Source organism: Siphateles boraxobius, unplaced genomic scaffold (assembly GCF_051911475.1).
Source record: "Siphateles boraxobius isolate OS27281-9 unplaced genomic scaffold, OSU_SipBor_1 22, whole genome shotgun sequence".
NCBI lineage: Eukaryota > Metazoa > Chordata > Actinopteri > Cypriniformes > Leuciscidae > Siphateles > Siphateles boraxobius.
The window spans coordinates 40,391,004-40,405,804 of record NW_027508833.1 but is presented as its reverse complement, the minus strand read 5'-3'; the positions used below and the strand labels follow the sequence as shown (position 1 = coordinate 40,405,804).

At 39.2% G+C, this 14,801-nt stretch overlaps 1 protein-coding gene across 5 annotated transcripts in view; it reads left to right on the top strand.

Annotated features, from left to right (window-relative positions):
- Nucleotides 1–3,788: 3,788 nt before the first annotated feature.
- Nucleotides 3,789–14,801, top strand: part of spred1 (sprouty related EVH1 domain containing 1) — a 37,350-nt gene continuing 26,337 nt past the window's right edge. For 4 of the 5 annotated variants that reach the window (XR_013206720.1, XR_013206719.1, XR_013206718.1 and 1 more), the window contains exon 1: nucleotides 3,871–4,449. Coding sequence is in view for 1 of the 5 variants with exons in the window: in XM_077240147.1 (XP_077096262.1) it covers nucleotides 4,421–4,449 (29 nt within the window). In the remaining 4 variants the exon portion in view is untranslated. Of the gene's footprint in view, nucleotides 4,450–14,801 lie in introns of all 5 variants that reach the window. The other variant, XR_013206717.1, reaches the window with a different exon arrangement.

Below are 14,801 nucleotides of genomic sequence, written 5' to 3'. Positions count from 1 at the left end.
GTATAGAGCTTTCAGTATTTATTTTTAGTATTTTGTTAGTATTTCAACAGTAATTGTTGCAACAGTAATTGTTGAAATCTCCTCCATGGCAGTACTTTGCACATCAATCACAACAAATCATTTCCTCACAAACAATGCAAACCTGTTCCAGGTGTTCAAGAAAGAGCCGTGGTGCTTTTTTTGTCATGTTTTTGTGCTTGAGTGGGAATTACAAAAATGACCCGCAGACAGCAGAAGCGTTAAATTATGATTTGTAAAAGTGCTGGAAAAATAAAGTGTAGTTTTCAGCTGGTCAGCAGCAGATGTTGTCGTGCAGCGTTCGTCATGTGTGCATGTTTGGGGATTTCCATTTGACCAGTCTGAAAAGTGTCGACTTCCTCTTCAGCCGCTTTAATGAGAACACATGCGACAGAATACTAAAACTGAACTGAATAGGCATCAAGACTGAAATATTCAGCCATCATGAACGGCTCAGTTACTGAAGGTCACATGACAGACTGTCAAAGTTACTGCAAATAAAAAGTGAAATTCCCTTTCATGGACTGTTCAAAGAAATAGTGTTTTATTCCCGGTAAATAACTACTGCCCCACCTGATGAGAGATGCACCAATCTGATACCACTGAAACATTATATGTGCCAAACATTTTAATATATGTACATATATATATATATATATACAGAGGTGGACAGTAACAAAGTACATTTACTTGAGTACTGTTCTTAAGTATACTTTTTGAGTTGAGTATCTGTACTTCACTTGAGTATTATTTTTTCTGGAAACATTTTACTTTAACTTCACTACATTTGAAAGACAAATATCATACTTTTTACTCTACTACATTTCTGTCAACGTCCTTGAGTAGAAAGTAGTTATGTTAGTGAGGGCGTGATTATTTCTGTCTCTAAAACGTGATTGTTTTTTTTTGCGGCTGACAGACAAGCCTATCGGTAATCACTCCTGTAGGGTCACGTGTCGTGAAGTTTGACGATTTGTACGATTTCTCTTTACTAGTGATCTGTGAGAGACAGTATCGTTGTCCAGGTAATGGTTTGAAAGTTTTGTTTTCATGGCAAATAAGTATTTATGTTGTGCTGTTTGTTAAAGCAGTATTGCTGTTGGGCAGTTATTCAGTTATGGTTGTAGCTAGGTTTTTTATTTTTATTTACATACCACTGGATTCAAATGTACATGAATGGATACACATAGATGTGTACTTTTTTTGGGGTGGTAGGAGTGTAAAATAAAATAAGAAGATGATCATGGCTGTCTTTTTTATAAATTCAGACATTCTAAAAGCTCCACACTACAAAACTACAAACTGGTCAGTGTATTCACTAGGTTGCTTCAGAGGCATAAGGTCCTGTAATAATGCAACAATAATATAAAAATGCATTGACATTTACTTTGTACTTTTGATACTCAAGTACTTTTAAAAACAAGTACTTCTGTAATTTTACTTAGGTAAAAATCGGTCTTTACAACTTTTACTTGTAACGGAGTAATATTTGACCAGTAGTATCTGTACTTTCACTCAAGTAAGGAAGTTGTGTACTTTGTCCACCTCTGTATATATATATATATATACATATATACATACATATATATGAGTCATTCTAGAATTGGGGGTACATTTCGAGTTTGCCAGATAAACCTTCTTTTATTAAAAAAATATATATATAATTTTTTAATCAGTTTTGAATAATAACACAAATTATATTACACTATCACTAAAAATAATGCTTTATGTATATTTAGGGGAAAAAATGTATGGGAAATATGAACTAAATGACTTTATTGACTCTCTCTGCCTCCTGATTCATACATTCAACTTGAATTATCATGAAACCATTAAGTCTAATTTCAAATATTTTTTGTGTTTACTCTAAGTTATGTAAACAATTGCATAGAATATATATTTTCTGTATTATTTGTAATTTAATTAATAAAAAAATATATTTTGTGTCCGTCCCTACGTTCTGGTCAACTCTGTTACCTCTGTTATAAAACAAACAAACAAAAAAAAAACCTCCAAAGCATTTGTAGAAAAAGCATGTGACTTTCACCAAGTGATGTCACTTCCTCTGGCAGGAAACTCTGGGAAGCAGTGATGTCAGTCATTATTCTTCTCTCAATAATTTGTACAAAATGTTTAGGATACACCAATAGTAGATTAATTATTTGTCAATTGTGATATTGCAGTGAATCTCTCATTCACTTTTTAAAAAATGATAATATAGCAAAAACCCATAAAATTCAGTTTTTAGACATGCCATGTGGTATCTGGTTTGAGGTTAGCATTTTGAGCTAAAGCACAAAATGGTGGAAAATGTCAACTCTGTTATCATCAACGCGATTTGTCTATAACGGAGTCGAGAGATTTTTCTGTTAGTACATTGATGTTCAGTATTCATATTTTAAATCTTACAAGTTTAAGATCAGCAAATAATGAAAATGTTGAATTTAAAGTGCATTCTATGAAAATAAAAAAGTTTAACAGAAAAAAAAAAATCCTAGTTTTTGTTTTCTTTCTCTACTTGAAATGTACCCGATATTCTGGAATGAGTCACATATAACAAGGGCCTATATATATATATATCAGAATGAATAAGTCAACAGTTGTTTCAGTTATGTCATTTGTAAGGTTTCATTTCCTCACAGTCTTGTCTTTTGTCTGCTTTTCCAATACTTTTCATGCTGAAAATCAAAGTTTTTGAAAAATTATTCAAACTGGGATCAGCTTGGATTGGCTTCTTTCAGAGAATAAGTGCCCAGAAGCATCTGAAGCAATTTTGACAATGAATCACAACTATTAGGATGTTGCACTATATGGAGATGCACATATAAAGAGCTTGATAGTCTGAAACAGATGATATCACAATCATTACACTGTTTTCATAAGGAATAAGGTTTAAAGGGTCAGTTCACCCAAAACTGCCCTGTCATCATGTCGCCCTCATGCCGTTCCAAACCTTTGTTTCTCCTGTGGAACATAAAATAAGATTTTGAGAAAATGTACGGATTTAAGAAAGTCATACAGGTTTGATGAATGATGACAAAACAAGCAGTTTATCCACCTCTTTATTGAATAATTGCTTATACGTGTGATTTCAGAGAGATTTGACAAGTCTAATTGAAGAGAACAAATTAGTAGCCTAATACATTAAACGTTCGTGGTAAGAAATTAAAGTAATGTTATCTTATCACATAATTGTTATTCATTTTTTGTCTGTGAATAAAATTAATGCCGCTTATACCATGGGACGCGGGAGAATATGTGAAATAAATGATGAAAAGTTTATCGTTAAGGGAAGGTTGGGGAACGTTCTGCAAACCTAAAAAAGTTATATATTTGTTACGAACAAACAGACAAATCAAACGTTACAAACATGTTTTGGGAACATTCACAGAATTTTTAGTAGGCCTACATTGAAGGAAAATTGTTTGTAGCCACATTGTAATTTTTGGGAAGAAATTAAATAATACAGACATAGGCCTAATTGAAATGCTGGACACTGAGCAATTGAGCTCCCAATTTCGGGACTGGTGGTCACCCTAATGTGCACCGATAAATCATTTAGGCCTATAATAGGCTACATGCTGCAATATTCCATATAAAAAAGAAAGAAAAGAATGGTCAATTTTGATTTCATGGTGACTTTAAGCATGTTTGGTGTATCTAAGTGGCTTTTAAAACTGACTTTCCTCAGACGTCAGTTAGATGAAGAACATCAGTGAGTGGATCATGTCAAATAACGCTGTCAATCATCTGAACTCGCACGGTACGTCAGGAGCGGGATCAGGAATGTGCGGCGGAGGGATCTGTGTGGCGCGCGCAGGCCGCGTCCGCTCTTCCGCCCAGTTTTCCTATGTGATTCGCCTGCGCTGAAAATGGAGTTCGCGTAAAGCAGATCCTTCAAAGTTCCCAATGAAGAATCGCAGTCATTCGGCACGCTCCTGTGACACTTTCTGTTCCAATCCGAGACTTTCGTCCAGCTCCAGCCTCCCCCTGTGCGTCGAGGAAGCGTACATTAGACAGGGTTTCGTTTCATTACTGACATACTGCCGTGTGAAGTTGTCTATGATCGGTTCGTGTGGATTTTCCAAACTCGCTTTCGCTGGGATTTTGGGATTTTTGTCCGACCAGGATGAGGAAGACTCCGATGGTTTCGCCTCAGGATGTGATTTATAGTGCAGATGGATCGAAGTGTTGCTTTCATTGCTTTCACACACCATTCCCGATCTGAATCCGCTGTTTTGGCGTCTCGTGCAGCATGATCGACTGCAGATCGGATCGCTTTCTGTCAATAATGGCCTTTCGTGGCGATTTCACGGAGAAAATGGAGATATTTGCACTTTATTTCCCCGCCTTGAGTGCGAACTCGATGATATTTCCAGGATTTGAATCCCCGTGAGAAAAAATGAGCGAAGAATCAAATCCAAACAACGAGTAAGTGTGTGTACACACACGCACACACACGTACATAACAGTGAATATAACGTTAGAGCTGAATATGTCTATTATTTCCTGTGCTGAGTATGTCTCGTGTTTATAGACCCATATTATATAAGACATCTGATTGTTTATTTCTAAACTCAAGATGTTCGATAATATATCGATCACTTCAAAATCTGAACACATTTATTACCATTGGAACAATACAAAGCTTTGATATGGCAGTTTATGACCAACATGAGCTATTGGCAAGGTGTCAATTGGCGTTATTATCTCAAATGAAAACACTTGGGCCTATTTGGAAATAAATATGATGTGAAAGTTATATAATGGATTTGAAGATAAACTCAGTACAGGTTCCGGGGTCTTTGAGAGCTGCACGTTTGATCTATGTTTATATCGAACACTATATGTTAGAGATGTGTTTAATGTTATTTACTGCAGTGTCAGGCCGCGTCTCAAACCCTAGTGAGTGCCCTATCTAGGCAGCAGGCTCGCGCATGACAGCCGCGTGGAGCGCGCGCACAATGCAGGGCGCGCGAGCGGTATTGACACGCGGCCTCAGAGAGCAGGGCGCCATGTTTTCTCAATCATCGCAGACCTCATTCATAAAAATATCTAAAACACGAGACTTGTCAACAGACGCATTGCGACTAATTTACTGTAAGTTGTTCGCTGTTTTCACGTTTATGAGCAATTTCCGTGATGTTCCCTTCTTAAGCTCAGCGCGCGAGAGAGACGGAGCTGCCTTGATCACGTGACCCGCCTCCATTCATAAAGAACCCGCGTGCCCATTCACACACACACACACACACGTCACGTCACATAACCACAGGTCTGATGGCAGTTTTCAGAACGGTATAATGCCGAAATATCAAATCTACTTTCTTTACTTTCTCGATTGTAGACCCATTTTTATTAATTATATTTAAGAATTAATGCTTATGTAAAATTTTTATTTATTTATGCATTTTCAGTCCACTGTGTCAATATATTCACACTGTGTGTCACATGAACTGTCAAATGATTGTAAAGGAATGCTGGTTTCCTTTTTGTGTGCGTGTGTGTGTGTGTGTATATATATATATATTTTTTTATTTTTTATTTTTTTTATATATATATTTTTTTTTTTCCAATGTGACAAATCACACATATTCTCCTTTTCGTCACTGCAGTTTTGCCATTTCATCTTCCATTTTCATGATCAAGATATAAGCAGCCCCTGATCATTAGTCGTTTTGAAATAATTGGCCGAAATGACTTTTATTATTAGACAATACTGATTAACTGGTGCTGAACATATTTTGCATAAATTTGCATACATATTTTATATTTAACATAAAATTCGGGTCACTACAGTCTAGATAATGAATGGGAAGCACTGTATCTGTTTGTGGGGGTCAATGCTGATATTGTGGTGGGCAGCCACAACAATGTATGTGAAGACATCTATAATGTTACAAAAGATTTTTTTTTTTTTACAATTACAGGCTAACATAGTATACTATAGCACCTTTCAAGATCCCATGGACACTTGACATAATATTGACAAATAACACAGATGTCCAATCAGGGAACAGCAACAACGTGAACCGGCAGACAAAAACATTGTAAAGAAATGAGTTTTGGGTTAGCTAAGTCTTAAAGGTCTAGATAGGAGGGAGGTTAAGTGACTTTTGACTTCAAGTCATGATGCAAAGGTCCCCTTTGGTATGGAAGTACCTTAGGGCCATAGAAATAAATTTATCCTAAGACACAAGTGAGATCACATTTTGTATCTTATATACGCACAGTTTTTTAAAATGGCCGCCGACCATACTTGAGAGGCCCATATCTTTGCTTCTGTTATAGCTGTAATGACAAATTTGGTATCAACGTGTACATTTTTGTGGTCAAGGAGTCCAATAAAATAGGTTCCAAGACTAAAAAACAATAATGTTGTCCTTACCATGACAATTGGAGGTGAATTATTCAATTTTTTATTAAAAAATGCATGCCAAACACAGTCCATTCACAACTTAATCATTTCTTCGTTTAGGTCTGCTTCGCATGCGCCCTTTACAGCACTGGCTGAAGACGCGGGTCCCGCGTCGAGCATGGGCATCCGGTCGTTTACGTCTCAAGGTAACTCAGAACTGTGTCACAGCTCTGGAGCCCTGGAAGGCGGTCGACTGGTATCAGACAGGTGTAAACCTGGGAGTAATCTCGAAACTGAAAGTGGTTTCGACAGACGCCTCCAATTCGGGCTGGGGCGCCCTCTACGAGGGCAGACCGACTTTTGTCCTGTGGTCAAGCCAAGAAAAGAGCTTGCACATAAACTGTCTAGAGATGAAGGCGGTCGAGAACGCCTTGCGGTTCTTCCTTCCCGTTCTAAAGGGCCACCATGTCCTTGTCCGCGCGGACAACATGTCTGTGGTTTCCTACATAAATCGCCAGGGCGGTCTGAGATCACGGAACCTTCATGCACTGACAGAACGCCTCCTTGTATGGGTTCACCGCAACCTACTCTTGCTGAGAGCGGCGCATGTGCCAGGCCATCTGAATGAGGGTCCAGACAGGCTTTCCAGGGACAACGTTCCCCCAGGACAGTTCAGCTGTTGTGGGACACCTTTGGCACAGCGGAAGTCAACCTCTTTGCGTCTCAAGACAACGCTCAGTGTCCAATATGCTTCACAAAGAACAAGGACGCGCTGGCCCATCAATGGCCCAGCCGTCCTTTCTATGCTTTCCCTCCGATCATGCTGTTACCACAGGTTATCAAGCGAAACAGGGAGAACGGTTCCTCTGTGCTTCTAGTAGCTCCGTTCTGGCCGAACCAAGTTTGGTTTACGGAGCTGATGCAGCTTCAGAGCTTGGCTCCGTGGCCTGTCCCGTTGAGGAGAGATCTCCACTCACAGGCCGGGGGTACGATTTGGCACCAACGACCCGAGCTTTGGGCTCTGCATGTGTGGGCCATCAACGGGTACCCGTCAGTCTCCCCGACGGAGTGTTAAACACGATTACGCAAGCTAGAGCGCCCTCTACTAGACGGCTTTATGCATCCAAGTGGTCAGTGTTCTCAGGTTGGTGCTCAGCTCGCAACCTGGATCCACAAGATTGTGGGGTGTTGGAGGTTCTCTCCTTCCTACAGGAACTCTTGGATAAGGGTAGATCCCCATCCACGCTCAAGGTATGTGGCGGCTATTGCTGCGTTTGTCAAACATTCGCATGGCCAGTCACTGGGTAGGAACGACCTTGTAGTCCGCTTCCTCAGGGAAGCTAGAATGATGAACCCTCCTCGTCCCCCCTCGGTTCCCATATGGGACCTTTCCTTGGTCCTGGAGGCCATGAAGGGTGCCCCTTTCAAACCTCTACAGTCTGTGGACCTTAAGTATCTCCCATTGAAAACCGCCTTTCTGGTGGCTATCGCCTCAGTCAAGCGGGTGGGTGACTTACACGCACTCTCTGTTACCGCGTCGTGCCTTGAGTTTGGGCCTAATGACTCCAAGGTCATCCTCAAACCAAGACATGGTTATGTCCCCAAAGTACTTGCCAATCCTTTCAGAGCGCAAGTCATAGCCTTTCCAGGTGGATAGTGGACGCTATCTCACTGGCATATACATCTAAGAGCCTTCATTGCCCTCTGGGCGTCAGAGCTCATTCCACTAGAGGCATGCCTCTTCGTGGGCCTGGTCCAGTGGGATTTCCCTTCACGATATCTGTATGGCGGCAGGCTGGGCCTCTCCGTCTACATTCATAAGGTTCTATAACCTGAAGTTCCCGCGCTCCAAGCTAGACTGTTGTCAGTTTAGTTTATCCGCTCAGTTCTGCTGGACTCGCTTCCGCGGACTGCAAAGTTTTCAGTTCAGGCAGGCTATTGCCTCCCCTGACTGTTATACAGTGTTAAGCACCCTCTATGCATTTAAGGTAACCACGTTTGCCTTATATCATTCTTATTTAAGCCCATTCCCAATGTCGGCTTTTTATATCCCCATATCATATGAGCTCAGGGCGCTCGCCCTTGGGTCAGTGTTGTTGTAGATTTAGCACGCACAGCGTTTTAAATTGGGTTCTTGTAGCGTAAGCTAGCTTACGCAACACGAGAGTACTCTCGTAAGAGAACGTCTCTGTTACTAACGTAACCTCGGTTCTTTCTAGAAGAGGGAACGAGTGCTGCGTAACCCTACCGTGCTTGCTACCATCTGGTTTCGCTTCAGTCGATGAAAACCAAGGAGCATCCTATCGAGCTCTGGCTTATATAGGCATAAGCCACGCCCATTCGCGTGGGACGTGACGACTGAGGGCGCCGGCGCCCTCATTGGTGCTTACGTCACAAGCAGTCCCTCGATAGGTTGCAGCAGTTGCCGCAGAGCAGCCAATAGGCGCGTGAGCTGCCTCGCCTAGGTCTGCTAGCTGCAGCAAGTGCGTTTTAAATTAATACAAATTATAAGGATAATTTTTGGCTTTAGTATTCTCGAGGAAAGAGGTTTTCCCTCTAAGGTTTTTTTTTTCCATAGTCAAATAGCTAACAGCTGTCACAGCTCCTGGTGCAGATGGGATGTGTTGTTGCAGGAGCTGATTTGCTAAAGGCTACTCTTGACCGGTCGAAATCTCATGCTACTTAGGACAAATGTAATGTACAGAAGTAGCCGCACTGCTTAAATACAAAATTAAAGTTTTTGAACGAAAAGATAAGTAAAGTCACTCTGATGAAAATTTTTATGTGAAATGTGCATAATTAACCCCAATTGTCATGGTATGGGGAAATTTTTTTTTTTTAACTTGAAACCAATTTTATTGGATTCCTTGACCCCAAAAATGTACATTTTGAAACCAAATTTGTCATTATAGTGATAACAGAAGCAAAGATATGAGCTCTAGAGTATTTTCGGCCCATTGGCGGCCATTTTTGAAAAAACATGTCAAAGTGTGATCTCACTTGTGTCTTAGGTTAAATTTATTTGTATGACCCTAAGGTACTTCCATACCAAAGGCGACCTTTGCATCATGACTTGAAGTCAAAGGCCTATTTTTTGGGCTTAACCTACCTACTAAGAGTGAGGAATTTTTAGGAGTCGAAATGCTGAACGTCCTACAACCAACAGTGGATAGATTGAACTTGGGCAGTACAAGCAAATTCCCGGATCTCAATTTAAGATTATGGAACATAAGTGTGTATTAATTCTGTTAGATATGAAGGTGCTAAACCATGAGATTTAGCAAAGATAGTGTACGGATAATGTTGCGAAGATGGAAAAAACAGGATTTAACAAGCTGGCTGATATGGGATTCAAAGCATAATTGGAAATAAAATGGTACCCCAAGAATCCATATATTGGTGGATGGATGAACTGTAACTCCGTCAGTATGAATGGAGAAGTCATGTTGAGAAAAGACGAGGTGCTTTAGGGCCTTCTAACAGGATTTCAGTTTCGTCAGAAGTTTTGAGCCATCCATACTTTTGAGATGTTGTTGACGGGAAGTGTTGGAAGGGGGGGAACACTATGAGGCTGAAAGGCAAGATATAATTGTGTATTATTAGCATAACTATGGAAATTAAGACCATGATGGGGGATGATCTGGTCAGGGGGAAGCATATACATACTAGGGATGGGCATTTGATTAAATTTTCTTAGTCGATCGTCGGGAGAATTAACGATCGACTATCGATTAATCATTAACATTTTTATATTCAAATTCAGTATTTAATTAACTTTTTATAAATTAAAAATGCAATGAAAATACAGCGTGCTTTTCCTCGATTAGATCTTTATTACAAGATGATCAACTTGTGGCAGTAAAACTGGACGTTCGGTTAGGCTAAACTTGAAGAAATATGCGCTGCGGTGCTCAAAAGCAACGGAACCTGCAGCTGCGAGTTGGCGCTCTTAAACAGAGACCCTCGTTTGTTCCAAAATAATAAATAATAAAAAAAATCATGTTAAATAATAACTTAACCAAAAACATAATAATACTTAGATCTGACAGGTTTTGTCAAAATGTATTTCAAAACTATCCAAGAACGGAGTCGAGAAAGAGGGTGATAGAGATTAGCCTACCTACTGTAACAATCAATTAGGCTAGGCTTTTTTGCTCATTTTGCTGAGGGCAAGACTGTGCTGTAAACAAATGCAAGTAAATGGGTGAGCTGCAGTTCTCATGGATAAAAACAATAATAACTTTTACATTTATCAACCGATTTCAGTGGTTTGTACGTTACTATTACTAATTATATAATAACCAAATACAACCTGAAAAAAATGTTCAGTCTTGTTTGTGAAAGGTAATTCCCCGAGACCTGTTTTCAATTGTGTGGCGATTTGTTCAGCCCCAAGCAGCACACGAAGCAGGCATTTTTTCTCAATTCCCGTAATGAGAGGTATGGGAAAGTTGCCCTCCGCAATATGGCGGCGCCGTTGACGTACGCTCCAGCGGCCAATAGGGCGTCTATGTATTTATTATGTCTATGTGTGAAACACAGAATGCGGACGCGTCGAGTGTAAACAAGGCTTCAGTCCAGCCGCTGAAAACACCCGCTCTGAGGGGACTGACGTTGCCGGGATGCACAGGTACCTCCGCGCTAACTTGACCAGCCCGGGGAACACGTTCACTTTCCACTCACACTACACAACGCAGCAGCATTAGTTTAATGATAATCGATAACAAATTAACGTGATCGACGAAATTCTTAATGATCAATAATCGATCGTCGATTAATCATGCCCATCCCTAATACATACATATATGAGTTGCACTGCACTGAGAGTCTCTGGCCACAGCTGTCAGAGAGCATGAGATGCGGTTATTATATTTGACCAGATCACAGGTATGGAAGATGGAGAAGAGCAGATAAGAGCTTGGGAGTCTGATGAAACACACAGCGGACGTCAAGCAAACCCGAGAGTCTTACACCATTCACATGTAGAAAAACCCAATCGAGAAGAACGGTTCAAATGATGCAGCTGCCACGGTGTAAACGAGATGCTAACCAGAAGACCAGGACCAGCGGTCCATTGACCAAGAGTTTATTAATGATCAAAAACATTGCCTTAGCCTCACATAATTCGAGATGAACCGCACTCACAGATAAAAACAGAGTGAGGAGTGAAAACGCTCCTCACCGCGTTAGCGAGTCCGGAGAGGTGTAGCAAAGTAGCTCAAAGGGGAAATATGAATAATTAATCTTAACTTGTCAGAAGTACATACTTAAATCAGTTAATCGAATGAACTTGATGTAGCTGAATTAATATTACAATCAATTAGAGAGATAGATGATCAATAGTGAGTGTATCAACTCTCAGAAAGGATATTTTCCGTGGCCACATGAAACAACTGTGATCACATCATTAAAGTGACATTAAAAACGTGCACAAAAGTTTTAACTAAATCACAAACAAATAACTAATCTAAACAAACACATACACACAAATCATGCATTCATGGAAAAATGGTCATTTAATCATCTGAAGAAAACCATCAGTTTCTTATTTCAAAGCACCTTCTACCGCTTAAACTTCTGTTAAGTCAGTTAATTGTGTGATACGGGCGTCTGGATTAGGGATGCCAGAATCTAATACCTCGATATCGATACCACAGGTGACAAATAACCAGCCTCAAAAGTTAAGTGAATTGAAACAATTTTATAAAAAAAAAAAAAACATTTTTGTTTTGTCCAAACAAAAAGTATCAAAATGTTACACAAAAACATCCAAGACACAAGGGGCCTATACCATGAAGCCGGTTTAGGTGGCTAGCCAGCTATGTTTCAGTTTAGTTTGCGTCAACCCTGGGTTTTAGGGACCATGAAAGTGGTTTGGCTTTTACCAGTGTTCATCGCCATAGTAACTGACGCTCCACGGCTAACCTGGTCCGGGGCAGGTTATGTTCCAGGTAAGAGGTTGCAAACTGAACTTGGACCAATCAGCTGTGAGCAAAGTGTCACATGTCTGATGCGATAAAGTCACTCCTCCTGTTTCTACTCCAAATTAAAGGTCACTACATAGCAAATGATTTTTAAAGACAAAATCGTCTAAGTTTCAGTGATGCTTATTTAGATTTGGATTTAGATTATTTAGATATTATTTATGTAATTATTATACCCTTAATCAATCACAGATGTACAATTTTAGATGTTCAATTATTATTATTACGCAGTTTAAATGATTAAATATATAAAGGTAATATAAATACGCTTTAGCATCAATAGATGAAGCTATAAAATGACTACATTTGAGCTTAAATGTTCAATTCTCTCTATACCTTTATTAACTGTATAAAATAACTTCACAACTTTTACTTGCACTGATATACAGTAGCGAGACTTTTTCTTTTAGTTGTCCTCTTTCATAGACAGCTGTTTTCTTCTTGCTGTGTAAATTTGTTTAAATTCTTACTATTTTAATACTTTTATTTAATAAGTGAATTGCGCTGCTTCTCTCGCGAGAAATTAATCTCAGTTTCACTCTTTCTCAACGTGTGATTGGCTATTCGCTACTGATGTCACACTTAAACTCCTAAACTCAGGATCAAAGCCTGGGTCGACAGAGAAAGTTGATGATCAGCATCATGGTACCAACAAAGCCTGGTTGGATTGGTTTGGTTTTGTCAACTCAAAACTAACCCTGTAACCCTGAGTTTGTTCAACTACCATCATGGTACTGGACTGAGTCACTAATGAACTGAACTTCAATAGCCATATATATGTGTCTACATATGTGTATCAGTATATTTAAATAAATACTGATTGATCTACATCAATAAATGCTATAATGCTTACTTAATAAATGTTGACAAATGTAGCTTACTTGTAAAGTGTTGTTCTAACATTCATATAGTAATATTCATATTACTACTCTCTCTCTCTCTCGGCTGATTCCTCTAGGGGTCGCCACAGCGGCTGTAATACGCATTCAATTTTACTAAGATTAATATTAATAATCTTCATTCAAATTCAATTAATATGATTGTTTGAAAGTGCAAAAATTATGAGACCTAAACTTAATTGGTTCTAGCGTGTCATGCAAGCACATTTGAGCTTTCGTGTTTACTGTATCATATTTAATTAATAAGCTCTTATCAGTGTTGTGAATAAGTCTAAATTAAATCAGTTGAATGGTGGACTCAGCTGTCGATCTCTGAAGGCTTTGAGCATGTCCGGATGATAAAGTGACGAGTCAGTTCGGGTAGCGCACTAAACAGCAGCGCATCAAATACCGAATTGAACAAAATTACTGAGCCATTTTAAATATAATTTTGCAGTTTCCACGTATTTTATGTCGTAAACCAATCTTCTCTCGATGGTGTGGCTTTGCTGTAGTGGTAACCAGTGGCCTGTTCTATCTCCTTGTGTAGTTGGGTGAGGGGTTTGCTAGATCAGTGGTTCCCAACCTTTTTTGGTCTGAGACCCCCTTTTTCCCAATAAAATATTTTAGGGCCCCCCTTTACATTTAATGATATTATCGCTCTTGTAAGCTTGCAGCAAGGATGACAAAATATGTTGTTTTCAAACAAACGGTATATTTACTATAACCAGATATGTTTATGCTCAAATAATAGCCTATAATATTGAAAATACAATAACAAAAACATCAGTAGGCCCTTTGTAATTTAAAAACGTAAGCCTAGGAGAAGCCTATATATTGGCCCTTATTTGAAATGCAAAACCTGAAAATATTCCCACTGGTGTGTAGGTAAAAAAAGAAGGAATATAGGCTATTACTAAATGACTGCTGTCTGGGGCCTCAATACTTGCAAGTTATTTGTGAGGCTTTATTAATGTGAGGCTTTATTTTTTACGTTTTTGGCGCTTCAGCGAGCGATAATAAACTTGCGTTTATTAACAGAATAATGCGCAGGGCTCGCAAAATTTAAAAATTGCTGGTAGCCCTTCGGGCAGGCACTCTTCAGATTTTGGTAGCCCGAAATGAATTTTACTAGCCCAAATAAAAAGACAATTTTTAATGTAGAAAATTGGTTAGGAGTCAAAACATCAATCAAAAACTTTTTAAAAACACAAATATCAACAATTGGATATAAAATAATCAAATTAGAATCATCAATACAAATATGCCATCTGGTTCTAACTGAACTGAAATTTGTGTGACCAGTGTGGAACATGAATCAGTCTGTGGCTCAGCCCCCAATGAGGGTATGATTAAAAAAGTTAACACTTTAGTTTAGAGTCTAATTCTTACTATTAACAAGTTTCATTAACATGCAGATGGCAGGGTTTTATAATTTCTGAGGTCCCGGATGTGAGGTAGGCTAGTTAGGGGGGTTCGAGATAATTTGTATTTCTCTGATCTACATATCCCAAAAATTGGATAACAACAACTTTAAAAACATGTCATGCAGCTGATTATTTTTCT